Here is a 27368-nt window from a genome sequence, read left to right as displayed (position 1 = left end):
TTAGGTGTCTTGCTCAAGGACACCTCAGTCATGTGCTGTCGGCTCTGGGGATCGAGCCGGTGACCTTCCAGTCATGACGCTGGTTCCCTGACCTCCAGCCCACGACTGCCCATAATTGCCATATATGTCATAATTGTCTGTTCCAACTTCAAAAATAGTAAGCAAAGCTTTTAAAGACTAAGCTGTTTATGATTTAATATTTGAAAAATATCTAAAATATACAAAATATATTTGAAATATTCCATCCATCCATTTTCCAAGCCACTTCTCCCTCAGGGTCGTGGGGCGGGTTCTGGAGCCTATCCCAGAGGTCATCGGGCGAAAGGCAGGATACATATTTGAAATATTATAATATAATATTATAACACAACCATATTTGTTATGTTCATAGTAGGATTTCTGTAGCTTGATTCAAGTGGGGCATGTACATTGGTTTCACGTTAATTAAATATATCACATCGACACATTTACTGGTGTTCACTTTACTTACTTTTGGCAATGTAATGTGTTTATTCATGTGGCACTGATCTCAGTCAAGTAAAGTTCATCACTACCTGTAAATCAAGCAAATTCAAAGCAACGTTTGTTTCAGTGTAGGCCTATCAAATGATGAAAAACCTGTGATTAATAATTTTGTGTGGTAAATAATGATTGTTCTTTGTGTCATGAGCTCAAATTCGATCCTACATCTGAATGCATTTATTACTTTCAGTTATTCAGTAACATTATTTTCATCATGTGAACTCAGGGTGAACATGAAAATACTGGGAGGTTAGGGAGCCGGCCTCGTGACCGGAAGGTCGTGGGTTCGATCCCCAGAGCCGACAGCACGTGACTGAGGTGTCCTTGAGCAAGACACCTAACCCCCAACTGCTCCCCGGGCGCTGCAGATTGAGCTGCCCACCACTCCGGGCAAGTGTGCTCACTGCCCCCTAGTGTGTGTGTTCACTAGTGTGTATGTGGTGTTTCACTTCAGAGGTGAAATTTCTCCGTTGTGGGACTAATAAGGGTCTCATGCTGCAACAGCTTGTTTTGGGAGCAGATGTAGATGTTATTGTTAGGTCGCAGGCTGATGATTCATCTAGATTAGCTATTAGCTGGAAGCTTTCACTTATTTAAAAAAATCCCTGCCAATCAAACATTTCTTGACCTCTTTTATTGAAATTCTTGCAGACCCGTCTGACTATGGGGGTGTTCTCCTTATCGCCGTGTTTTGGCATCTTGCCCCCTGGTGGTCAGCAAGTGGTCACTGTGGACTGCGTTGCAGAGCAGGCTGGCTACTGGCAAGAGTGCCTAGTGGTGGACATCACTGACCGAGACCCTTCCGACAGCCCAGGAGGGATTCCTTACAGTCTGATAGCAGATGTCTGCATGCCAGGTTTGTAGTGAATGAGGCATCCTAGCTCTCTGCTAATGTTCTGTTATGTAATATTCCTTCCTGTTTCTGAAATCACTTTTCAATATATTTATAGATAAACTAGTGAAAAATATACGCTTCAATCCTTATTTGCTGTTATTTCAGCTTCAAGCTACATGATGATGTTCTCATAGAGAATTCAGATTATGCTAATTAGCATGTCCGATGTCTTTGCTGTCTTTTCCATACAAAAAGCAATTTTGATCAATCTAATGAGATATATATATATATATATATATATACAGCTCTGGAAAAAATGAAGAAACTGCTGCAAAATGATCAGTTTCTCTGATTTTACTATTTATAGGTATATGTTTGAGTAAAATGAACATTGTTGTTTAATTTTATAAACTACTGACAACATTTCTCCAAAATTCCAGATAAAAATATTGTAATTTAGAGCATTTATTTGCAGAAAATGAGAAATTATCAAAATTACGAAAAAGATGCAGTGCTTTCAGACTCAAATAATGCAAAGAAAACAAGTTCATATTCATTTAGGAACAAGAATACTAATGTTTTAACTCGGGGAGAGTTTGGAAATCAGTATTTGGTGGAATAGCCCTGATTTTTAATCACAGCTTTCATCTGTCTTGGCATGCTCTCCACCAGTCTTTCACGCTGCTTTCAGGTGACCTTATGCCACTCCTGGCGCAAAAATTCAAGCAGGTCAGCTTTGATTGATCATCCATCTTCCTCTCGATTACATTCCAGAGGTTTTCAATGGGGTTCACGTCTGGAGATTGGGTTGGCCATGACAGGGTCTTGATCTGGTGGTCCTTCATCCACACTTTGATTGACCTAGTTGTGTGGTATGGAGCATTGTCCAGCTGGAAGAAACAGTCCTCAGAGTTGGGGAACATTGCCAGAGCAGAAGGAAGCAAGTTTTCTTCCAGGATAACCTTGTATGTGGCTTGATTCATGCATCCTTTGCAAGATAAACCTGCCCAATTCCAGCCTTGCTAAAGCATTCCCAGATCATCACCGATCCTCCACCAAATTTTACAGTGGGTGCAAGACCCTGTGGCTTGTATGCCATTCCAGGTCTCCGTCTGACCATCAGACGACCACGTGTTGGGCAAAGCTGAAAATTGGACTCCAATCCTATGGTCTTTTGCAAACTTCAGCCTGGCTGTTCTTTGCTTCTCATTGATGAAGGGCTTTTTTCTAGCTTTACATGACTTGAGCCCTGCCTCTAGGAGTCTGTTTCGAACTGTTCTTGCCATGCACTTCACCCCAGCTGCCATTTGCCATTCTTTTTGTAGGTCACTTCCTGCGGTTGCTGACTGACATTTGAATAAGTTGACGGTCATCCCGGTCAGTGGAGAGTCGATTTCGCCCCCTGCCGGTCTGTAGCTTTGTTGTCCCCAGTGTCTGCCGCTTGGAATGAACAGCTGTCTTAGAAATTTTAAGGATGGAAGCAACATGACGCTCGCTGTATCCCTCTGCCAGTAAAGCCAGAATTGTGCCCTTCTTTTCCTCACTCAGTACTTTTCTTTTCAACTCTTTTGGCATGGTCAATAGTTTTTTTTTGTTTTTGTTTTGTTTTTTTTTTTATTCCAATAACCTTTGGGCTATTTCTAACACTTTTTTTGCCATCCAGCTTGATCTATTGCAAGGGGATAGTGATGACCACAGCAGTGCTTTTTATACTTTTCCTTGTTAAATAAGATTTGGTTCAGGTGAGCACATAATCAGAACCACATTAAGTAGAATGAGGTGAATGGCTGTCATACATGCAGAGATGCTGATTTTAGAAAACTTTGCAGTGTTTTTCCAGAGCAATATATATATATATATATATATATATATATATATATATATATATATATATATATAGATATATACATAAAATGTATACAAGTAATTTTTATCGTTACTTACATTCACATTATTCCTCACACTGTCAATCCTTTGGCAGAAATAGCCTATAAGGACATTGCTTCAATCTTTGAGGAGCACCGACTGTGTAAGAACAGTAACATGTTACACTGTGAGCAGTATCGGGATGCTATGGGCATCTATGTACAAGATGAGAACAAGTTCATCTTCAACAATGTACTGGTAGGCCGGTCAGCCAAAGCCCGTTTCCGCCTCTCCAACCCTACCAAAGTGCCGTGTGATCTCAGTCTGCAGGTCAAGGCTGTTCTTAATAAGGTGTGTGCATATGTGTTTTAGCTACTAATGTTCAGAAAATATTGCATTCATGATTTTGATCATGTTAACTTTCTGATTTGTTAAATTTCTGACTCTTGTGAAATTTCTGACTCTTTCAGACATCTGCGCGCAGCTCTGAGGCGTTTGAGCTGACACCTACACGAATGACTATCCCTAGCTACTCATACGCCTTTGCTACAATTACCTTTTCTCCTCAGTCCATGCAGACCTATTTTGGAGTGTTTGAGGCAGCTCTAGAAGGGGCAAGTGGGTAGGTGTCTGCATAATCAAATGCAGAGGATCTAACTACTGTGTGTAGGAGATTTGACATTGAAATTTTTGTTCTTCTGAATCTGAAATCTGAAATTTTTGCTCTTGTCTTTGTAAGTCTGCTCCCTGTAGGCAAGAGCAAAGTGCTGGTGTTTGATTTGGTGGGAGAAGGCAATTTGCCTTGTATCACTGTTGTGAAACCGGCCCAGAGGACTGGCCGAGGACAACCGGTGCTGCAGTTCAAACGACTACTGGTAGGCAGAAGACAGACCCTTCCTGTGGTCATCAAGAACATCAGCAATGTGTCTGCACAGGTAAGGTGAATGATTAAAAGGCTGAGAGTTAGTTAGTAGGGCTCACGTAGTTTGGTTAGTAGGGCAGGTTTGTCATCTAGTATTCACCAAGATGATATCTGCCCTCATAACTCTTAACAGGTAATCATTGATCTACTTGACGAGATGGGAGTGTTCGCACTTCGGTCAGCATCAAACACTACATTCAGCCATATCTCCTCCTCACCTGTAAGAAGTGACTCTGAAACAGGTGGGTTCCATGGCTGTATACACACAATTCACAGCAGTCACAGTATCTACAGTACATAATAACATTAAAAGATTCAGAGAATTTAGAGAAATCTCTGTTTGCAAGGGACAAGGCCAAAAAACAGTATTTGCTGGTCATGGTCTGCTGGCCCTCAGGCAGCGCTGCATAAAACACTTGGCTCAGGAACATTTCTGAAATCCAGGAATGCTGCCACCTTCTCTGGGCCTGAGCTCATTTAAAATGACAACTATAGCAGTTGGTCTCCTCCCAATTGCTTACAGAGTGTTGTTAAAAGAAGAGGTGATGCAACACAGTAGTAAACATGACCTCGCCACAACTCATTTGGAAAGTGCTATTGGCATGAAATTCATAATGGGCATATATTTAAAAAAAAAAACAGCACAATTTCTAAGTTTCGGCATTTGATTTGTTGTCTTTCTACTATTATCAGTTAATTGTGTCATGATTGGCCCCTCCCACTCCTCCATGTGCTTGTGTTTCAGTCTTCCATGTGCGTCTGTTTACATGTCCATGTGCTTCTTTGTTTGGTTTCCTCCCGGTTCTGCCCCTTTGTTTCTTGACTCCGCCCCTTGATTGTTCCCACCTGTTTTCCACCTGTGTCTTGTGAACCCTCATTATCCCTGTTGTATTTAAGCCCTGTGTTTTCCTTAGTCTAGTGCTGGTCTTTGTTGGATGTACGGTTTGAAGTGTGTTGTATTCTCGTGCCGTTTGTTTATTCCGTCCTGTTCTCCGTATTGGCTCTCTGACCCTGGACCGTTTCCACCCTGATTATGGGTTTGCCCTCAATAAATCTCGCTTGTCTTCGCACATGCGTCCGCCTCCTCATCGCTCCTCGTTACAAATTGGTATGCACATTATTGCATTTTTTTTATTTACATTTTGCACAGCGTCCCAAATTTTTTGGAAATACGTGTGTGTGTGTATGTGTATGTATGTATATTCACCAGTCACTTTATTAGGTACACCTGTTCAGTTGCTTGTTAACACAAATAGCTAATCAGCCAATCACACGGCCGCAGCTCACTGCATTTAGGCCTGTAGAGGTGGTCAAGACAACCTGCTGAAGTGCAGACCGAGCATCAGAACGGGGAAGAAAGGGGATTTAAGGGACTTTGAACGTGGCGTGGTTGTTGGTGCCAGTCGGGCTGGTCTGAGTATTTCAGAAACTGCTGATCTGCTGGGATTTTCACACACAACCATCTCTAGGGTTTACAGAGAACGGTCCGAAAAAGAGGAAACATCCAGTGAGCGGTCAGTTGTGTGGACGAAAATGCCTTGTTGATGTGAGAGGTCAGAGGAGAATGGGCAGACTGGTTCCAGATGATAGAAAGACAACAGGAACTCAAATAACCAACCAACATCTCTGAGGAACGTTTCCAACACCTTGTTGAAAGTCTGACACGAAGAATTAAAGCAGTTCTGAAGGTGAAAGGGGGTCCAGCCTTTTACTAGCAAGTACCTAATAAAGTGGCCGGTGTGTGTGTCATTTCAGAATGATGAAAATGTGTGTATTCTCAGCAGCCTCGTTATTGAACACCATTCAAATAATCAGTATGAGAATGATCCTAATAAAAAGAAAATAATTTGGAACTCTTGGGAGTAAAAACACAAAATAACATTAGAATAATTACGAATACAGTGAATCATAATAGGATTGGTTCATGTCTTCTTGGTGAACTGCAGCCATCACATGGATTTGTTAAATTCCATCAGCAGCCGAACAGATTTAATGTAATGAATGACTGATTAGTCAAATTAGGTATTTGATGGTCACTGTACATACTAGACTACCTCGAGGAGACAGTTGGAAATCACAGTGTATTGTTTACTGTATATACAAATAAATGTCTAGATAAATGGCTTTATTAATTTCTCAGATCCCTAAGACATGCACAGTGCTGTATATATTAATTCTGTGAGCTCTCCTTTACAGTGAGGCAGACGGCTCATTCGGCACACTTAACCCTAACAGCTGGGCAGCAGGCGGAGTTTGAGGTGGAGTTTCATCCTGAGATGGCTCAGTGTTTTGAGGCCAGCATGCGACTGGAGGTACAAGACAACCAATACGAAGAGACACTTGTGCAGCTTCTGGGTGAGGGTTACCATGACATCATCTCTTTGGACAATATCAGCAGCAAGATTCCTCAGGACCAGGACAGCACTGAAGGTGAGTGTGACCTGTTACACATAATTTACATTATTTTTTACTGAATATTGAAAAGCATAAACTTAAAGGAATGCGTCACGTTTCTTTTCCATAAGTCTAAATAGAATTAGTAGAATTATTAGCCTTCATAGTCTTCATAGAAACAACGAAAGAAAAGTCGCTTCTGAAGTCAATAGGAAATACAATTGAGCAGTAATGTCCGTGAAACAGACTACTTGGGGGTCCCCACGGGGAGAGGGCTTTCAAAGGATTAAAAAGTTTGTTTTAGTGACAAGCAAAATTATTTTTTATCCTCATCATTGCTCTCATTTTACCTATCAAGCACCACCCACAGCCTGGTCTGACCTCCTGCACTTTGGAGACTGCCACATAGGCTGCCTTTACCATGAGACTTTCACCATGAGCAACCACAGCAACGTAGAAGTGCTGCGCTTCGAGTGGCCTCCTGATGGCCCGCAGCTGCGCTTCTCCCCCCAGATGGGCCACCTCCATGCTGGCTGCACGAAGGAGATTACAGTGAGCTTCTGCTCAGAGCAGCCTTTGGTGCTGAGAGAGCAAGTTGTGAAGTGCAAACTCTGCCGGATAACCTTCCAGCAGCCTGTGGACCAAGTGCCAGATTGGGATGACCTACGCCGAACCATAAAGTGGGTGGATGTGGGCAAGCAGGCCTCGCCCCAGCAGCCAGCTAAGAAGAAGGTAAGGGGATGAACATGAGAGTGATGACCATTCTGGGTCTTGGCTCATCAAACACATCAGTGCCAGTTAGTGATTTTTATTTAGTAGTTTTTCAAGAAAAGATAACAACACATGAAGTCTAATACCATTAATATAGTTTGTTTTCAGCAAACCAAATGTCAAATCAAATTTACTATCAGCTCATGTGTCTGATAGACACATTTACATAAAGAAATGCCTGGAAATGGCATATATATACATATATATATATATATATATGGTACAACTTTCCTTTAAAATGTGCTAGTAACCTTTAACCAGTTACACCTTTAACTTTAACAAGTAAAATTAAGTTCTTACATATAAAAGTACAACTATTTTTTTTTTTTACATTTTTGCATTTTTTACATTCTTTCATGTAAGAATTACATTTGAACATGCGATAATTAAATGTCTGCATCTAGGAGTTCAATAAGAATATATTGAATTTGAAAACACACTGAATTTCTGATATCAACAAAGTGAAATCATTTAAAAACACCTCGTCATTAAAACACCCTAATTAAAACACAGCCCACGTGTCAACCTTTCTAAGAAAGGTCAACCACCCCTGCGTCTTCACGATCATGAGATAGTACCTGATTTTGCTTTATTATTATGAGCAGTCTCATTATACGAGCACCATACTCGTGTTTGATAAATGAGTCTTCAAGTGTTAAGCTTCTCAGTTCATTAACCTTTAGGCTTCCGCAACATTAATAACCTTCGTTTGTTATATAATTTACTTCAAAGCTATGAAAATATGAGCATAGTCATATCCAAAAATGATAAAATACCTTATCCTAATGTGTCTCTCTCTCAATCAGAGTATTGTATAGCCAAGAAATGCAGGGAGACCCGCAGCAGTCGAATCTCCTGTTGCAGAGAAAGTGAAAGGGTTGTTGTGTTGTGTGATTAGGTGGTAGAGACGTATCCAGAGCCTGTCCACTTGGTGGTGGAGAATTCCTCTAGAGAGCTTGAACTGAGGATCAGTGCCACGTGTGATTACGCCACGTTTGAGTGTGATGCTGAATCCATCCACTTCAAAGACACCATGCTCTACCAGACCAGAGTCTTCCAGTATGTATGATGATTAAAATCTTCATTATTTTAGTAGTCCTGTAGAAGAATACCCAGACAAAATCCTGCTTTGGATTACAACCACTGAGAGCTCATGAGAATTCTATAGATTTGTTTCATTAAGTGGCCCTTGCTCATTATCATTCTTCATTAGTGGTGTTATTACTGTCAGGCATCACCTTCATGCACTTCAATGTGAATAAATTAATATAATCAATTCAGGATGCAGATGGCCAACAAAGGCACTGTGGAACTGGAGTTCTCCTGGCAGGTTATGATGGAGACCTCTGGGAAGACCGTGTGCTTTAATCATGGAGGTAACCTTTCTGAGTGTGCAGTAGTAGAGAAATCAATCCGTGTTTGGCCGAGAGCTAAATCCAGTGCTTCTGTTCTTCACATGCCATATGCCTCTCATACTCATAATGACTTGACAGCCAAAGAGCTTGACTTGTTACCTCCTCTGGTAAATATAACTAAGAAATTCCCCTTTCAGTGGATTAGTCACACTGAAAAAATGAGAAAAATCCAGCCTTTAATTGAAGTAAATTTATTCTGAGAAAAGAAATCCCTCACCAAGAACAAAACCACATGTGTCAGAATTATTGGCACCCCTGCTTTTAATATTTCATACAGTCTCCCTTTTCCAATAGAACAGCACTCAGTCTTTTCCTATAATATCTTATTAGGTTGCAGAATATAGAGCAGGTAATTCGAGACCTTTCCGCGTTATGCAGGTTCTCTCATATGCACTCTCCTCTAACGCTTATCCCACATATTTTTCTATGGGTTTTGGCAGCATTGATTTTGTGTATAATAAACCATTTGGTCTGGACAATTTGTTTTGGATCATTGTCCTGCTGAAAAATTTTAGTTTCTTGTCATAGGACTGATTTTGATTTAAAATGTCCTGGTATTTAATGGAGTCCATGATGCCAGGTACCCTAACAAGGTTCCCAGGGCCTTTGGAGGAAAAACAGCCCCACGACATCACTGACTTTCAGTGTGGTCATCCTTCTTTTAGTGCTTGTGCTTGTTACCAAAAAGCACAGTTTTCATTTCATCTGACCTTAGAACATGGTTTCGGTCAAAGTCCCAGTAGTGATTAACAAACTCCAGACACTTACGTTTGTGACTGGATGGTAGGAAAAGCTTTTTTCTTGGCAAACCTTCTGAATAATCTGTTGGTGTTGAAATATTGTCTGGAGGTAGTTTTGGAGACTTGGTGAACTGTAACTCTCCAAATTGGGGATTTTTTGCCTTGTTTACCATCCTCCTCACTGCGAGTAGGGGCAAAATAATAAGTCTGTGGCTGTTCCAGTTAATTGGAACATTTTAATTACTGCAATAACTGTAGATATGGGTATATATAGGTGGGTAGCTGGTTTTTTTACAGCCATTCCCTGACTTACGAAGGTTCAACACTTTTCCTTTATGTGTTTTCTGTTTTTCCCATTTGGTAAATAACTAAGGGATGCACCTTGGTGAAACAGAAAGTCATGGATCACTGCTTGACAGTTCCAAGGCACTCCAGTCAACGTAAAAAGATAAAATATTTTTGGAAAAAATGCATCAGTTACATTTTGTAAGAATTTCTAGCAGTGCCAATAATTGTTACACATGCAGTTTGTGATAAGGGATTTTTTTTCTCAGAATAAATTAACTTCAATTAAAGGCTGGATTTTTTCTTTGCAGTGTGATGTAAAGCTAATTCACCAAAACACATATTTCTTATAACCCTTTTTACTCATATTTACCAGGGGTGCAGTAATACTGGAGGGGGCTGTATATCATTTGACCACAGTCACATTAATGAAGTGCTCTTGTTAGAATTTAAATTTGTTTAATTTTCTATATTCAGACATGACCCCTCGCTCTGCTCAGGGCAGTCGGACAGGTCTGCGGCCAGCCAGCTCTCTGGCAAGCGTTTCGTCTCTTCTGCTGGGAGAACCAGAGCTACCCCCCTTCAGTGTGGACCCTAGCATGGGACTCATCTGTCCTGGAGCCAGCCAGACCTTCCGCGTTCGCTTCTCTCCCCTGGAAGTGGCTGAGTATGAGGCCAGGCTACTCTGCAGGTTTGTCTTTTGATGCTGCTCTTTCCATCTTTTCCCAATGACCTGTCTGCTTACAGAATATACTAGAATAATGTCCTTTTAAAGAATTGGGAAACACTTTTTGTGGCCTAATTATATGCATTTCTTTTTCGGATGACACCCAAATCCGTGAAGCGCTCCATATTTTTGGGGGCAGTCGTGGGCTGGAGGTCAGGGATCCAGCCTTGTGACCGGAAGGTCGCCGGTTCGATCCCCAGAGCCGACGGCACATGACTGAGGTGTCCTTGAGCAAGACACCTAACCCCCAACTGCTCCCCGGGTGCTGCGGATTGGGCTGCCCACCGCTCCGGGCAAGTGTGCCCCTAGTGTGTGTGTGCTCACTAGTGTGTATGTGGTGTTTCACTTCAGAGGTTTCCCCGTTGTGGGGAACGTCTAGATAGTTTAGCTATTAGCTGGAAGCTTTCACTTATTTAAAAAAATCAAACATTTCTTGACCTCTTTTATTGAAATTCTTGCAGACCCGTCTGACTATGAGAGGTGAAATTTCCCCATTATGGGACTAATAAGTGTCTCTTAATCTTTTATAACGGGTTATTACATTGACTAAAACTCTGTACTTCATCCAACAATGACTGCTAGTAATAAACTGAAGTTAGCACAGGCTTCTTGGCATTGTGTAAGATCATGCCAGTCAGTCCCTATTAGCCTAATTCGTTACAGTAGTACAGTTTCCAGTACTGGTAGGGCCTGTGGTACCTTCTATATGTAACAATGCAAATTGATTTGTGCTGCTAGCATCCCCAACCTGAAGGACAAACGAGGTCCTGTGATTGTCCTGAGTGGCCGCAGCGTGCTTCCTTACTGCCATTTCCACCTGAAAAGCTCAGATTACCTCAGTGGCATCAGACGCAACCCTGAGCTCTGTGACCCCCATGGAGCCCCACTCAGGGCCACCCTGGATCCCAACACTAAAGTCATAGAGTTTACATCCGTAGGGGTTGGCACAGTTATCTGCAGGTGAGACATCATTCATATCTGTTATATAATGCTTTGATAAGTCAGGTTCTGCTTGGAGGTGGCAACTGTGGGCTTAATTCTCATGCTTCATTTTCATCTCAGGGAGTTCAGTATTGTGAATCCCACCAACAAGCCATATTCCTTCTTATGGCGATGTGAAGATTTAGAAGCTAAACCTTTTACCTGCCTTACACCAAAGGACACCATTGAGCCTGGCAAGAAGTTGGAGGTAGGGGTGTGTAACACAATGGAGCATCAAGTGTTAGGACAGTGAAGTAAGTTTGGGTATTTATAGATGTGAAGCCCTCATGGACCTGGCCTGTGACTTATCTGCTCACACACGTTTAGCAAGCAAAATTCTCCACAAGGGGCCACAATCATTTTCATTCACATGAGCAGTGCTTTGCAACACTCATAGCGATGTTGCATATTTATGAAATGTTTGTTGCAGATGCAGATCAAAAGATGAACATCAGGCTAAAGTACAGAGTATCAGCTTGTATTCCTGGACAGTTTTTTTCATACAGCTTAAATATTCTCAGAACAATGTTATATGGTGGGTTGATCTCCACCTTCAGCTGAGCATAAGTATTGGCACAAGTGGATGACGTGTTTCTGATCACATGTGTTTGATGTTCTTTTCATTGCACACCTATAAATGAAAGGGTTGTGCATGGTGCAGGATTGCTTGTATGCCTATGATGGAAAAGCAAGTCATTTGGAAGAGATGATTGAAAGCTTTGCCGCACAGTTGGGAAATGCAAAACCATGAGTGTAAGATTATTAAAAAAAACAAAGAACAAAATCCAAAATAACAGCCAATGAAATCGCAGACAATCTGCAGAGAGTAGGGTGGGAAGAGTTATCATTCACAGATGATTTTGAGAAGATATCACAGAAGCTACACTGAATGATGTACACTTCCAGTTCGCAAAGAAGTGAACCAAAAGAGTTTTATTAGACAAAAGACCCTTGTAGAACTAAAACCAGACCGTTTAAACGTTCATCAGAGGAGAAAGACTACAAATGGTCCTAAACATGGTCCTAACGGCTCAGTGGGGTCATAGACATGTATGGCCTCTCTGGAACTGCTTCACAGGTTTTGTTGTTCTCATGCTAAAACGTCTGAAGACCGGAAGGAAATTCATAGTGCAGCAATATATATGATCATCAAGATCAATGAAGTCAGAAGACCCCCAAAACCAGAAACAGCTGGGGGGCTGCTCTTAAGACTCTAACCAACTGGGGATATCAGTAGGTCCTACATGTTACGTGCTACCAAATAGTGAGTCAACTTATTATTTAACTTATATTTTCACAGATGTTTGTAGATACATTTATATGTGCTATATATATTTGTATTAAAGTTCCAACATGATTTAATCTGTGGATAAAAAAAATACAATAGAACAAAAAGCTGACATTCTATACCTTAGCCTCATCTTTAGTTTGCCTCACCTTTTAATTTGAACTGTCAATTATAATTAAACAAACCAGTTGTATTTCTTTTTCACAATATAAAAGGGCATATAGACTGCTATATAGAGAGCAGCCGGTCAGAACACAGATAATTTACATCGTTTTTTTGGGGGGTTTCTCCTTGTATTTTAGCTATGTATTGTGTTTAGTTAAACACATCTGCCTTTAATTTATTCAAGCAATCCTCTTAATGCTGGTTTTCACAATAATGATCTTTCGTTAATATTCTCCTCCAGGTTTCATTTAAATTCCAGGCCAAGGAGCTGGATCTGGTGGAGTCCTTCTGGACCTTCTTAATCCCAGAGCATAAGCTGTCAGTGCCCTTTCTGCTGGTGGGCACTGCCAGTGAACCAATTGTGTACATTGATCATGCTCACCTTAATCTGGGCAGCCTTCTTATCGGTGAGATGCCAATTAAGTGTCAACCTTGGTGTGGAAGTTGAACTAGAAAACACATATGAAGAAGTTAGATCCTAAAGATTTGTGGTATTGAAGAAGAGTACAAATAACAACCACATGGCAAAGAAGATCTTTCTGATTAGTATAGCAGCATCTCCACGTGAGATTAGAATGAGAATGAGAGTCATTGTTAAGCATGTTTGTGTGTGCGTGCAGGTCATGAGATCCGTAAAACTGTGTATGTGGTGAATGCAGAAGACAGACCCTTCAACTTCTCCATTGAGGAAGCTTCTCGCCATTCGGAAGCCTTCAGAGACAGCCTGCTGCTGGAGCCCATGCAAGGGACGATACCTCCTAAAGACAAGTGAGTTGCTGAAACACAGATCTGCCACTAATAGTTTAGTTTTGATGAAAACAATGTTTAAGAAGGATGCTGCATTGAATATGTATATGAATGTTTGTCTGGCAGGCTTCACCTTGTCATATCATTCATGCCCATGCAAGAAGGACCCGTGGTGTTTAATCTTCTCATAGCGGTCAGAGGGAAGGCTCAGCCACTCACCCTGAATGTGAAAGCAGAGTGCTATAGCATGAACACCTGTGTGCAGTATGAGAGTCCAGAGGGAGCCTTCACTGAGCTTTCCCCTACTGACGTTCATCTTGTGGACTTTAAAGTGGTGAGCTATGGAAGATAGAGGTCTCTGAGGTTAATCTGATAAAAGTCCATAGTGGTCGAAACAATGAAACGAACAAGCATTATGGATAGCAATTTCCCTGTAAACTGATCTGAGCCTGCACTGCACACATTGTTTAAAGCATTTTTTACTGTCTTTAATCAGTGTGTCTTGGCACACAGTTTGCCTGATTTCCATTTAGATGCTTTGAAGAAGCCATCTGTTGTGGAAAGCTTTTCGCCTCTATTTTGTTTGTTCCTTTTGGACAGGTGGAGCTAAGTGATAAGTCCACCTGTGCCTTTGTGGTGTCCAACCCCGGGAAGATCATCTTGGACCTGCAGTATGAGCTAACAGGGCCCGCAGAACTGCAGCGTCACCTGCAGGTGGAGCCGAGAACGGCTGTGGTGCCTGCGGGAGGACATAATCGCTGCAGCCTCAGCTTCTTTCCCCTGCAGAAATGCAATCTCAAAGGCATGGGCTTCTCAGTCAAGGTGGTTGTCTCTGTTTCTCGCACTCCTTCTCTCCTTCTCCCATTCGTCTTTCTCTTTTTCTTACTTTCGGTTTGGTTTCTTTTACACCTCTCTTCTATGTCTTTTTTTCACATTGTCTATGCTGGGCTGTATCTTTTGATCATGCTTTTGCTTTTCCTCTGTAGGTAAAGAATGGCCCAGTTTTTCATTGTTCTTTGCTGGGTTCAGCCGTTGCCCCAGGCCTGGAGTTTTCTTTCCTTAAGTTCAACTTCGGAGCGAATTTCGTCTACTCTGCCGGCATGGTACCTGCAACACACACACTGCTCATCAGGAATAAAGGGCAGAGAGGAATCAGGTAGAGAATTTGAAGGTCCAGTTTAAGGTGCAATTTGTAGTTATTATTGGCCATTTTTTGTTGCAGCATTCATATTTTTAATGACATATTCTTCATTTTTCAGTGTGGACTGCTTATACTCTTCCACCCCTTTTCTGGAAGTGAGCTTCACTCCTGAGGTGCTACCCCCAGGTGGTTGCATGGAGGTGCTTTTCACATTCTACCCCAGAGAAACTGTGCGCTACCACGAGAAGGTGGTCTTTGAAATCAACGAGTGTGCCAAGCAGTTAGTGGAAATCCTGGGGCAAGGAATCGAGATGAAGGTGAGGAATCTTTGATGCACTGTAAAAGGCCCTCGTTTCATCCTGCATCTTTTATCTGGGTTGAATGAACTTCATGGCCTTGTGCACAATACAGTCTGATCTGCTTGTAAAAGGTTGCATTCCTAAATACTCTTGAAGGATCAACTCTCTGACCCTATGGTCTGTCTGTGTCTGTCTTTCTTAGATTGATGTTGAGGATCCAAAACACAAGGTTGTGAAGCTGGGAGCCCTGCAGGTGGGCCAAAAGAGCAAAAAACTAATCCCTTTGATCAACAACAGTCACTCATCGCTGACCTTCTCTCTCCTGTTCACGCCCTCGGCACGCGCTCTGTTGGACTCTAGGGTATGACACATACACACATACATGCACACATGCATTCCTTCTTTGCTTTGTGTGACGTACAGCATCACTACAAATGCATTTCCACAGGCTGTGTGGCAGTTATGTAATTTTAACACGAGGCAAATGTGCAGAAACATAACAAATATGCAAGTGGTAAAAACTGCACTGTAAGAAATTTCACTGTAAATTTACAGTAAACTGCTGGCTACCACTTACATTACTTTTCACAGTAATTTCTTGTACTTTATTAACATTAACATTAAATATAACTGTATACAGTTACTCCGCAGTCACTTGTATAACAAAAATGTCTTGTATTTTCACAGAACTGTAAAACTAGCTAGTAACTCAGTAGCTAGTAATTTACTGTAAATTTACAAATGAAAATTTGGCTTCTAATTTTATCAGACCTGTACACTATATTTCCAAAAGTATTCACTCCCCCATCCAAATCATTGAATTCAGGTGTTCCGAAGGTGTTTATACACAGGGGTATAAAACCCAGCACCTAGGCCTGCAGACTGCTTCTACAAACAAGCTCAGTGAATTCCAGCATGGTACTGTGATCGGACGCCACCTGTGCAACAAATGCAGTCATGAAATTTCCTCGCTACTAAATATTCTAGCTAGCTGTTAGTGGTATTACAGCAAAGTGGAAGCGATTGGGAACGACAGCAACTCAGCCACGAAGTGGTCGGCCACGTCGAATGTCAGCGCGGGGTGGTGCTGAGGGGCATAGTGCGCAGAGGTCACCAACTTTCTGCAGAGTCCATCACTACAGACCTCCACACTTCATGTGGCCTTCAGATCAGCTCAAGAACAGCGTAGAGAGCTTCATGGAATGGGTTTCCATGGCCGAGCAGCTGCATCCAAGCCTTACATCACCAAGCGCAGTGCAAAGCGTGGAATGCAGTGGAGTAAAGCGCCACCACTGGACTCTAGAGCAGTGGAGACGTGTTCTCTGGAGTGACCAATCACGCTTCTCCGTCTGGAAATCCGATGGATGAGTCTGAGTTTGGCGGTTGCCAGGAGACGGTACTTGTGTGACTGCATTGTGCTGAGTGTAAAGTTTGGTGGAGGGGGGATCATGGTGTGGGGGTGTTTTTCAGGAGTTGGGCTCGGCCCCTTAGTTCCAGTGAAAGGAACTCTTAAAGCTTCAGCACCAAGAGATTTTGAACAATTTCATGCATGTAGGTCCATAAAGACGTGGATGATCCAGTTTGGTGTGGAAGAACTTGACTGGCCTGCACAGAGTCCTGAGCTCAACCTGGCAAAACACCTTTGGGATGAATTAGAGCGGAGACTGTGAGCCAGGCCTTCTCGACCAACACCAGTGTCTGACCTCACAAATGTGCTTCTGGAAGGAGAAAATTCCCATAAACACACTCCCAACCCTTGTGGAAAGCCTTCCCAGAAGAGTTGAAACTGTTATAGCTGCAAAGGGTGGGCCGACATCATATTAAACCCTATGGATTAAGAGTGGGATCTCACTCAAGTTCATATGCGTGTGAAGGCAGACGAGCGAATACTTTTGGCAATATAGTGTATTTTCTTTAAATTCTATCAGTTGAGTAATATCAATGAACATATTTGTTCACTGTTTTTGTACATGCACAGAACATCCTGAATATATTTTACAGATACTGTAACTTATAAATTTTAGTTTGCAAAACATGACCAAAAATGTATACCTGGCAAAACCCATCCATCCATCCATCCATCCATCCATTTTCCAAGCCGCTTCTCCATCAGTCGCGGGATCTGGCAAAACCAATAAATAGTAATATTTTTGTCAACATCTCAGTGCTCCAGTATTTAAACAATAAAAAAATAAAAATCTTGTGTAAAACTTGAAATTGTATAAATAAATTTTAGAAATGAAATGAATTGTAGAAATAAAAATGTTTAAAATCTTAAACTGTGCATGTTTCCTTCTATATTCTGGTTTTCGATTTTAACCACTAGTTATCCTTTCTCGCTTGCTCTGCCACTATCCAGGCTCTGAAGTTTAATCAGCAACGTTCAGTACAGCAGGCTCCACTTTAGGGTTGGGCTATATGGCAAAAATATAATATCACAATATTTCAAGACATTTTCACAACACACAATATTTGCATCATGATGTTTCAATTTTCTGAGGTTAGAATAGAAGCAAAAAAAAAAACCCAGTAGCAAAAAGTAGCAAAAAAATACTATCAAAACTATGAGTGCAATGATTTTGCTCAACGTTTAACACTGTGCTGCCCTAAATCCAGTTAAATAGAACAGATGCTGTCTTTGAAATGAAATATGTAATCAGTTGTTCTTGAAGTACTGACATTACGTAATGTAAGTACTGACAAAGTGCTGTGATGTCCTTTATCATATTATCATATCACCTGCCCCAGCTCCACTCCAATACTACTTCGGGGTCACAGCTCAGGAACTAAAATTTGTTTGGTTAGGCTGATAGAAATATACCTAAAAGTTACTGGTTCCTGGGAAGTTCCTGCAGTGGAGACTATATATACCTTAACATGTTTTACAATCTCCAGGTTCTGTCCCTGCGTCCGGATCGGGAGGTGAGCCTGCAGGGTGGAGGGGGGAGATGTGTGGTGGAGGTGGTCTTCACTCCTCAGCAGCGCATGACTCCTTTCAGTGAGCAGCTGCAGCTGAAGTGTTTAGGCACTGTGAGCCCCCTGCTGGTGCTGCAGGGCTGCTGCCAGGGCATGGAGGTCACACTGGACCAGGACTATGTGGCCTTTGGGGCTGTAGCCCAGCGCTGCCAAGCCACACGCCGCATTGTCCTACAGAACACGGGTGACATCGGGGCTAAGTACGTACACGCATACATGCACATGTCAGCTTTTCTACATGTGCTCTGAAGGTTCACTTGCTTTAGAGGAATATTGAATACTATTCTTTTTATTCACCATGCTAATATTATTACATTTTTAGTCCATATAATTATTTTATTGATTCACTGAATGTTCATATTATTATTTTGTCATATACCCATTTTATTGGAGGCAGTCGTGGGCTGGAGGTCAGGGAACTGGCCCTGTGACCGGAAGGTTGCTGGTTTGATCCCCAGTGCTGACAGTTCATGACTGAGGTGTCCTTGAGCAAGACACCTAACCCCCAACTGCTCCCCGGGCGCCGTGGATTGGGCTGCCCATTATTTTAAAACTGATGTGTTTGTGTTTAAACCAGGTTCCGATGGGATATGAAGTGTTTTGCTCTGGGCTTCAGCATCTCTCCTGCTGAGGGCTATATCTCTCCAGGAATGGAGGTACCTTTGGAGGTGACCTTTGCTCCTGTAGAGGTGAGGCAGGATGTGCGTTATGATAACCTCTGCTGCTCCATTGAAGGAGGCAAGCCTGTGACCCTCACCCTGGCTGGCTCTTGCATCGCCCCACCAGTTGCCAATCAGGTGAGACTCTTGCCCCAAGCTAATCAACATGTGTTGATAGTGAATGCTGTTTCGCTTATTTATGCAGATAGATTGTGATTATTGCATAAATATAATTATTTTAATGTAACATGTTTGGTCTTTTTTATAAGATAAGATAAGGCTTTATTGTCATCCGCGTCACACGTGGTACATGAGGTGGAATGAAATAGTGAACTCAAGGTCCCAGTTAACTCCCAAGAACAAAAGTAACAATAAACAATAAATAGTAAGGTGCAAACAACAGCAGCATGAAACCCAGCAGCATGAGTACGAGGTAGAACGAGTATATCTTAATACTGATAATGTATAAAGTGACTGAGGATGATGGTGGAGGAGGAGATGTTGTGGATCCTCACAGACTGCGGCCTGTTAGTCAGGAAGTCCAGGACCCAATTGCAGAGAGAGGTGCTCAGTCCAAGTGTATGTAGTTTGTAAGCCAGGATCTGGGGAATCATGGTGTTAAAGGCCAATGTGAAATCCACAAAAAGCATCCAGACGTAAGAATCCTTACTCTCCAGGTGGATGAGGGCAGTGTGGACCACAGAGGAGATGGCATCCTCTGTGGATCGTTTTTTCCGGTACACGTACTGGTGTGGATCCCCGGTGACATCAGTGTTGGCTTTGATGTGGGTCATAACCAGTCTTTCAGAGCACTGATCTAAAGCTGGACCTACACTACATGATTTGTAACTTGGATTTTAATCCCAATTTGTCCCTTCCAACAAATTTTGACAATCTGAAACAATATTCCCAGTCAGGTGTTCGATTGAGGACGTGGATGATCCGGTAGAGTGAGGCAAACAAGATAAACTTCAGTCTTCCAGTTGAGCTCTGGACTGTGAGCTGGTCAAAAATGTTACTAGTGTGTTATGATGCAGCGTGAGGTCAGCAAGGCAGACTGAAAAAGTATCTCAGACAACAGCCAGTGAGAGAACTAGAAAAGTGGAGGAAGAAGGCAAAGAGTCACGTTTGCGAGCTGCATGTGCAGCGGATTCTGCTTGTTAAATATAGGCAAAAACAAGTCTTTCTTACAAGTCATTTTCAAGCCAGCTGCCAGTTTGTGGTAAAATAGTCCTTCAGCTCTCTTTGTTTTTCAATCACAAATTCATCCTCACTTTACATGAAAGTATAGACATGTCCAGTCCAGACTTTACTGTATCGTGATGATGAGGGATCTGGGATTTTGAATGCTTTTTGTAGCTGAAACTCACTATGTGTGACACCCACAACAAGAAATTCTGTTAAGACCAGTAAGACGGATGTTATGGGCATGATACTCTCTGTTGAGATTAATTTAGTCATGTAGTGCATGCCCAGCTTAACTTATCAACAACATAAAATATGAAGTGAAATCCTGGAGCTGCAACATTACTGTTCGTTGAGCTTATATCTTTCTTTCTCTTCCCTGCAGGTGGTAAACTTTGTGTGTCAGGTACGCAGCCAGTGCACTCAGTCTCTTAGCCTGTCTAACCGTACGAACCAGCACTGGAGCTTGAAGCCAGTAATTGAGGGTGAATACTGGAGTGCCTCGCCCTCCTTTGCCATTGAGCCCTACCAGCAGAACAAGGCCTATGAGATCACTTACAAACCCTTGGTCATGACTACAGATGGCAAAAAGCATGTGGTAAATCTCTCCCCACCAGTCATCAGCCCATCTTTGATATTTTGCTTCTTTCAGACTGAGGAATCTAAGAGTAAACATTATATGTCCAAACGTTTGTAGACTAGTTCTCCCTCTACTCTTCTGGGAATGCTTATAGTTCATAAACCCAACTCCAACTCATCAACAGTGTGTTGGATGGAGCTCCTTACCGCACAGAATGCAGTGCCACTGCTCCACAGCACAACACTGGGGGCCTTAGACTAACACGTGGCATTGGCCGTGGTGACCTTCGGCTCGTGAGTGGCTGCTCCAGAGCAATGCTTTTTTTATGAAGGTACACAAGCTGCATGTGCGCAGTAGAACATCTTAAAGTAGCTAAACTCACTAATTATATGGTGATACTTTTGGACATATTGTGTTTTGGAAGGAATTCCAAAGTGTGTGTGAGACAGACAGCAAGACCTAAGCTAATAAGTATAAAACGGCTTTCAGGTACATTTCTTTCATTTTTTCAATTACGATTATTTTCAGATTGATTGTGCACGTACAGATCCTTCTATGTTATTTACATTATAACTTTCACTTTTTGTTTTTTCTTCTTACATATTCCATGTATATAGTATGCAGGCTTGGCCTCTCTGATAACTTTCCCATTGTATAGGAATGTGTGTTAGCATCTTCAGGGGTGACGGCGCATTTAATAAGTACGTGCTTGACGTGTTTTTTGAGAAGTGTTCACTGGAAGTACATTCATGGTGGGTTTATTGTTCAGAGGGCTGTGGTTTCCTCATTGGGACGGGGTGCGTTGTCGTGTTTGTGCGGTGTTTGTTTATTTATTTATTTGTTTGTTTAAATTGTTTATTTATTTATTCAGTGTGTTCCCTCCCCAAAGTCACTTTCTCTTCCCTCTCGAGGTCGCCATGCTTTCAGCCTTTGTCTACATTAGCAAGCAAGCAAGCAAAATTTATTTATATAGCGCTTTTTACAACAGGTGGTGTCACAAAGCAGCTTTACAGAACAATCAGTATTACAGAGAGAAGAGAAAAGAAGAAAGAAAATCCGGGTCCGAGCCCCCATGAGCGTCGCCAGCGGCGACGGTGGCAAGGAAAAACTCCCTAAAAGAGGAAGAAACTTTGAGAGGAACCAAGACTCACAAGGGGAACCCATCCTCCTGCGGTCGACACCAGACAGCAAACATTATTAGTATGAAGTTTTATAGTAAAGTGGGAAAAGAAAGATCTGAGGGTGAGGACTGCACAGCGCTGTACAGCAAGAAGCTCAGTGGTGGTCAAACCGGTCCAGAAGGCTGGTGAGCAGGGGCACCAATCAAGGCAGTAGAGGCAACAGCATCAGGCGCACAGGATGGGCAGCTGATCAGCTCGGCAGAGATGCCAGAGAGAGGCATTATACACCTATGCTTTCTAACGCATCATCTATCTGTCTCTTCTTATCATTTAAACAATGGATTTCAATTTAAGTGATGCGGTTAGACTTATTTCCTGGAATATCAGGGGCCTGCAGTCTTGAATTAAAGCTATAAAGGCTTAAAGATAAAGATCTCTGAATGCGGATATAATATTTCTCCAAGAAAGCCACCTCTCCAGATTTGAGCATACCGAACTCCGTAAGGCCTAGGTTAACCAAGTATTTCACTCTAGCTATAGTAGTAGATCTAGAGGAGTAGCAATATTGATTAATAAAAGAATACATTTCCAATGCCTTCCAATATCATATCTGACCAGTATGGTAGATATATTATTGTAGCAGGCTCACTTTTTCAAACTCTGGTGGTGTTAGTTAAAACATATGCACCAAACTGGGATGATGCTGATTTTATGGATAGGTTGCAATCCAAACTCTGTATATTCTGATTATTTTTCTTTGCAAAGAGGTACGTGCCAAGGTGTCCCCTATCCCCCTTACTATTTGCTGTTGCCGTAGAACCTCTTTCAATCGCTCTTAAAACTGCTCCTGGTATACAAGGACTCACAAAGTATAGAATTGAAAATAGAGTTTCCCTCTATGCGGACGATCTCTTGATTGACCCCTTTAGGCTGGTACCTGATGGATTTAAATATCTAGGTGTTAATATCACTCGCAAAATATCACTTATTCAGGATGCTAATTTCTCCCCTCTACTTATTAAAATGTGCAGTGACCCCCAGAGGTGGAGTAGCCTTCCCCTCTCTCTAGCAGGTGGGGTACAGTGCATTAAGATGAATGACCTTCCTAAATTTTCATTTTTATTTCAATGTCTTCTTATTTTTCTCCCCAAATCCTTTTTTGTTTCTATAGATAAGGCTGTCACTGGGTTTATTTGGGGTGGCCGTGTCTCCCGTATCAGGAAAGGAATTCTTCAGTGTGCCTGTTCTTCTGGTGGCTTGGCCCTCCCTAATTTTATGTATTACTACTTTGCAGCCAACATACAAAAAATGTCATTTTAGTTTAAAAACCCAGAGGCTGCATGGTGTATTATGGAATCCCTTTCCTGTCACTCATCTTCTATTCACACCTTGGTTTATTCCTCTCTTCCCATACTTCCCTCTCATTTCTCCTCGAATCCGTTAGTTGTGTCTACGCTGAAGATCAGGACCCAGTTTCGCAGAATGTTTCATTTTACTGAGGCGTCTATTTCAAGTCCAATATGTAAAAATCTAGAGTCCAGGGTGGCAGGCTTAAATAAGTTGGGAGAGGAGAGGTATCACCACCTTTAAGAATCTCTGTGATGACACAGCAGTTTCTCCTCAGTAGTTTTCAAATTTAGGCTCCCTAGAACAGACCTTTTTAGATTTTTCCAAGTTCGTCACTGTGCACAATCCCTTTGTCCCATGTTTCCGGAATGTCCCCAGCTCTCCCCTGGGAGGACTTTTACTGTGAAAACTGAGGGAAAGCTTATTTCTATTTTTTAAAATAAGACTTAAATAAAACAAAGCTTTCTGAGGCCAAGACTAAACGGGAAGCGGAGTTAGATCTTGAGTTGGAGGAAAGATGGTGCACTGGAGCTTTGGCTGGAGTTAACTCTTCATCCTCTTGTGCAAGGCTCAACATATCGCAACTGAAAGTCATGCAATGCTAAATTAGCACAAGTTTATCCTGAGGTTAAGCCGACCTGTCCTCGCTGCGCCGAGGACCCGGCGACCCTCTCTCATGTTTTGGTCTTGTCACAAATTGGGGAGGTCCTGGGACTTTGTGTACTCTACTCTTTAATAAACACCTGAGTCCCTGCCCTCCACTAGCTATCATCAGTATTTACATCGGCACTCCCCGGCTGAATTCCCGAGAATTGGAAACTGTTGCTTTCGCTCTGTTATTGGCAAGGCGAGGAATTCTTATCAGCTGGAAGTCTCGCTCTCCTCCCTCTCGTTCCCTCTGGCTCAGAGATGTTGTTTTCTTTTTGCGCCTCGAGAAGATCAAGTTTAGTTTGAGGGGTTCAGTGGACAAATTTTATAGGTGCTGGTCACCTTTCATCACCTTTTTCAGGTCACAATACCCCCCCCCCCCTTTTTAAAAAATGTTATTTAATTAAATAATTTAGTTATTTTTATTTCTTTATTTTTCCTTTCATGTTATTTTATTTGCATATGGGTTCACGATTATAAGGCCGTATTTTGTAGTTGTTGCTTTTGTCTTTAAATGTTTTATTTTGTATTTATATTGAAAAATAAATAAAAAAAACAGGGCTTTCAAATGTAAAAGCTCATTTAATGTTCAACAAAATTTAAATAAAACATAAAAACAAGTTTAAAAATAGTTTTTCAGGGGCAAGGAGCTTTTGAAACACTAATTGTTATGATAATGCGTGGCCTCTTTTATGTATTTCTGTGATATTTTTTAATGTCTGTCTTTGTGTCTGGTCCAGGGCTCTGTCTTCTTCTCTTTCCCCGATGGCTCAGGCATGCTCTACACCCTGCAGGGCGTGGCCGAACCACCTAAAGCAGTGGGCACTATCAGCCGTGAGGTGCCCTGCAAGACGCCATACACAGAGATACTGCCTGTTCAGAACTGGCTGCCCAAACCACAAAGGTATTACACTCCAATCTGGAGCCACTGGGACCTTCTAGTCCTTCAGAGCAGGTCCAACAATTTGAGAAATAAAAAAATTCTTAGTTCATTTCTTTTAATTAAATCATGACGCTATCTGAACTCTGCAGATGTTGTAGAAATACCCCTATTTCTTTGTTCAGTTTGGTTGGGAGCATGTAGGGAAAAAATCTTGTCTAATCAGCCCAAATTGTTGAATCAGGATTTTTTTCTTCATGGCATCCAGGTAGATACCACCAAGGGAGCTCTGCAATTGGTTATGACTTCAGGAGCTGAAGTTTAGAACAACTATCGACATAATACGCAAAATCAAATTAATGACAAAATGTTATTTAGGGCCATCTTTAAAGTACATCAATAGATACATCAATAACTCTGAATGCGAGTCTAACCAGGTTGCACTCAGAAGTTAGAAATGGAAAGCAGCAGCAGCAGCAGCAGCTCTGTGCCAGGACTTTTTGTCTTGTAAAGTCACTGTAATACTGCTGCTAGAAGATAAAATATACATACATTTTTTACAAGCTTCAAATGTCTGTATTTAATCTAGAACCGCCAAAAAGAGGTTCATATGAATAAAAAGATCAGCTTAGTGCTAATATACTGTTATTTATACTATTTCTTTGACTGACTTTGGACCAGACTGAAGGCCTAGGTTTGGCACACACACCCTTACTCACTGTATTAAAAATCCTCATAATTTAATATGACTCTTGCCTCATAGGGATTATCTCGGATAATTACTGTGATTGCTCTTCGGTCAAGGTGAAGAATCTCACAACACTGTTTAACTGGCAATTCTGACTGTTGTGTAATGTACACTGTACCCCTGCTGTGCAGGTTCCGTGCCGTAGTGGAGGTGATTAAGCCTGAACGACCAGACAACACCGTCTCCCTGAAGGGCCTGGATTACGTGGACGTGTCTGCGCTGGCCAAACGGGACTACAAAATCTCCTTCTTCAGCTACAAAGAGGGCCAATACAATGCCAAAGCAAGTGCCAAGCCCCATTACATTCTGTACTAATTCAATCAACAACTTAGTGGAGCTTAAATCGATACTAAGTAATACCTCCAAATGCTAATGATTAATATGTTAATAATGCTTGCAAGCCGGCCAGTTAGAATTATGCAAATTAGTCATGATAGCTGGTAAGTGTAGCAAGGCGGCATAGGGTGGTTGTCTGTAGAATGAGATTAGAAACAAAGAGGAGGAAGAGAGTGAAGACAGAGCCAAAGATTAGATGGTGGAAGCTGAAGGAGGAGGATGGTTGCAGGCAGTTCAGGGGAAAATTGCAACAGGCCCTTGGGGGCAGTGAGGAGCTACCTGACGACTGGGAACCTACAGCTAAGGTGGTGAGAGAAACTGGCAAGAATGTGTTGGGTGTTTCGTCTGGTCAGAGGAAAGAAGACGAGGAAAGTTGGTGGTGGAATGAGGAAGTCCAGGAGAGCATTCAGAAGAAGAAGGCAGCTAAGAAAAAGTGGGATAACCAGAGAGATGAAGGAAGTAGGCAGGAGTGCTGTGAGGCTGGTCGCATAGCGAAAAGAATGGTGGCAAAGGCAAAGGCTCAGGCCAATGATGAGCTGTATGAGAGGCTGGACAGTAAAGAAGCAGTAAAGGACTTGTATTGTTTGGCTAAACAGAGAGATAGAGCTGGAAAGGATGTACAGCAGGTTAGGCTGATAAAGGATAGAGAGTGAAATGTACTAGTGAGTGAACAGAGAATGATGAGTAGATGGAAGGAGTACTTTGAAGAACTAATGAATGAGGAAAACGAGAGAGAGAGAGGAGGACAACGGGGGGAGAGATAGTGGATCAGGAAGTGCAGAGAATTAGTAAGGTGGAAGTGAGGGCAGCTTTAAAAAGGATGAAGAATGGAAAGGCAGTAGGTCCAGATGACAGACCTGTGGAGGTATGGAGATGTTTAGGAGGGAAGGCAGTGGACTTTTTAACCAGGTTGTTTAACAAAATCCTGGAGAGTGAGAGGATGCCTGATGAGTGGAGAAGCAGTGTACTGGTCCCCATTTTTAAGAACAAGGGTGATGTGCAGAGCTGCAGTAACTACAGTGGTATAAAGTTGATGAGCCACACCATGAAGCTGTGGGAAAGAGTTGTTGAAGCAAGGCTAAGGCGAGAGGTCCAGATCAGTGACCAGCAGTTTGGTTTCATGCCCAGAAAGAGCACCACAGATGCAGTTTTTGCGTTGAGAGTGTTGGTAGAGAAGTACAGAGAAGGTCAGAAGGAGCTGCATTGTGTCTTTGTGGATCTAGAGAAGGCAGATGATGGGGTGCCAAGAGAGGAACTGTGGTACTGTATGAGGAAGTCAGGTGTAGCTGAAAAGTATGTTAGGGTGGTGCAGGACATGTATGCAGAGAGCAGGTGGTAGAGAGCAGGTGGAGGAGAATCTGGAGAGGTGGAGGTTTGCACTGGAGAGGAGAGGAATGAAGGTCAGTAGAGATAAGACGGAATACATGTGTGTGAATGAGAGGGAGGCAGGTGGAAAGGTGAAGATGCAAGGAGTAGAGGTCGTAAAGGTGGATGACTTCAAATATCTTGGGTCAACCATCCAGAGCAATGGACAGTGTAGAAAAGAGGTGAAGAAGAGGGTGCAGGCAGGATGGAGTGGGTGGAGACGGGTGTCAGGGCTGATGTGTGACAGAAGGATAGCAGCGAGAGTGAAAGGGAAGGTCTACAAGACAGCAGTGCGTCCTGCTATGATGTCTGGTTTGGAGACTGTGGCTCTGTCTAAAAGACAGGAGGCTGAGCTGGAGGTGGCGGAGATGAAGATGCTGAGATTTTCGTTGGGAGTGACGAGGCTGGACAAGATTAGAAATGAG

General features: G+C 42.3%; 1 protein-coding gene across 1 annotated transcript in view; it reads left to right on the top strand.

Annotated features, from left to right (window-relative positions):
* hydin (HYDIN axonemal central pair apparatus protein) overlaps positions 1 to 27368 on the top strand; it is a 123358-nt gene that overhangs the window by 92894 nt on the left and 3096 nt on the right. The window contains exons 58-81 of the mRNA XM_037540214.1: positions 1174 to 1378; positions 3339 to 3574; positions 3694 to 3845; positions 3963 to 4158; positions 4279 to 4387; positions 6342 to 6575; positions 6898 to 7271; positions 8209 to 8369; positions 8592 to 8686; positions 10228 to 10441; positions 11216 to 11437; positions 11540 to 11666; positions 13153 to 13318; positions 13532 to 13679; positions 13785 to 13992; positions 14259 to 14480; positions 14645 to 14814; positions 14918 to 15116; positions 15301 to 15459; positions 17994 to 18274; positions 18652 to 18871; positions 20304 to 20516; positions 24355 to 24518; positions 25374 to 25524. Coding sequence (XP_037396111.1) covers positions 1174 to 1378; positions 3339 to 3574; positions 3694 to 3845; positions 3963 to 4158; positions 4279 to 4387; positions 6342 to 6575; positions 6898 to 7271; positions 8209 to 8369; positions 8592 to 8686; positions 10228 to 10441; positions 11216 to 11437; positions 11540 to 11666; positions 13153 to 13318; positions 13532 to 13679; positions 13785 to 13992; positions 14259 to 14480; positions 14645 to 14814; positions 14918 to 15116; positions 15301 to 15459; positions 17994 to 18274; positions 18652 to 18871; positions 20304 to 20516; positions 24355 to 24518; positions 25374 to 25524 — 4626 coding nt within the window. The remainder of the gene's footprint in view (positions 1 to 1173; positions 1379 to 3338; positions 3575 to 3693; positions 3846 to 3962; positions 4159 to 4278; positions 4388 to 6341; positions 6576 to 6897; positions 7272 to 8208; positions 8370 to 8591; positions 8687 to 10227; positions 10442 to 11215; positions 11438 to 11539; positions 11667 to 13152; positions 13319 to 13531; positions 13680 to 13784; positions 13993 to 14258; positions 14481 to 14644; positions 14815 to 14917; positions 15117 to 15300; positions 15460 to 17993; positions 18275 to 18651; positions 18872 to 20303; positions 20517 to 24354; positions 24519 to 25373; positions 25525 to 27368) is intronic.

The sequence above is a fragment of the Pygocentrus nattereri genome, chromosome 7 (genome assembly GCF_015220715.1).
Source record: "Pygocentrus nattereri isolate fPygNat1 chromosome 7, fPygNat1.pri, whole genome shotgun sequence".
NCBI classification, from domain to species: Eukaryota; Metazoa; Chordata; class Actinopteri; order Characiformes; family Serrasalmidae; genus Pygocentrus; species Pygocentrus nattereri.
The sequence above is the reverse complement of the archived record's forward strand: the minus strand, read 5'-3'. Positions and strand labels throughout refer to the sequence as shown.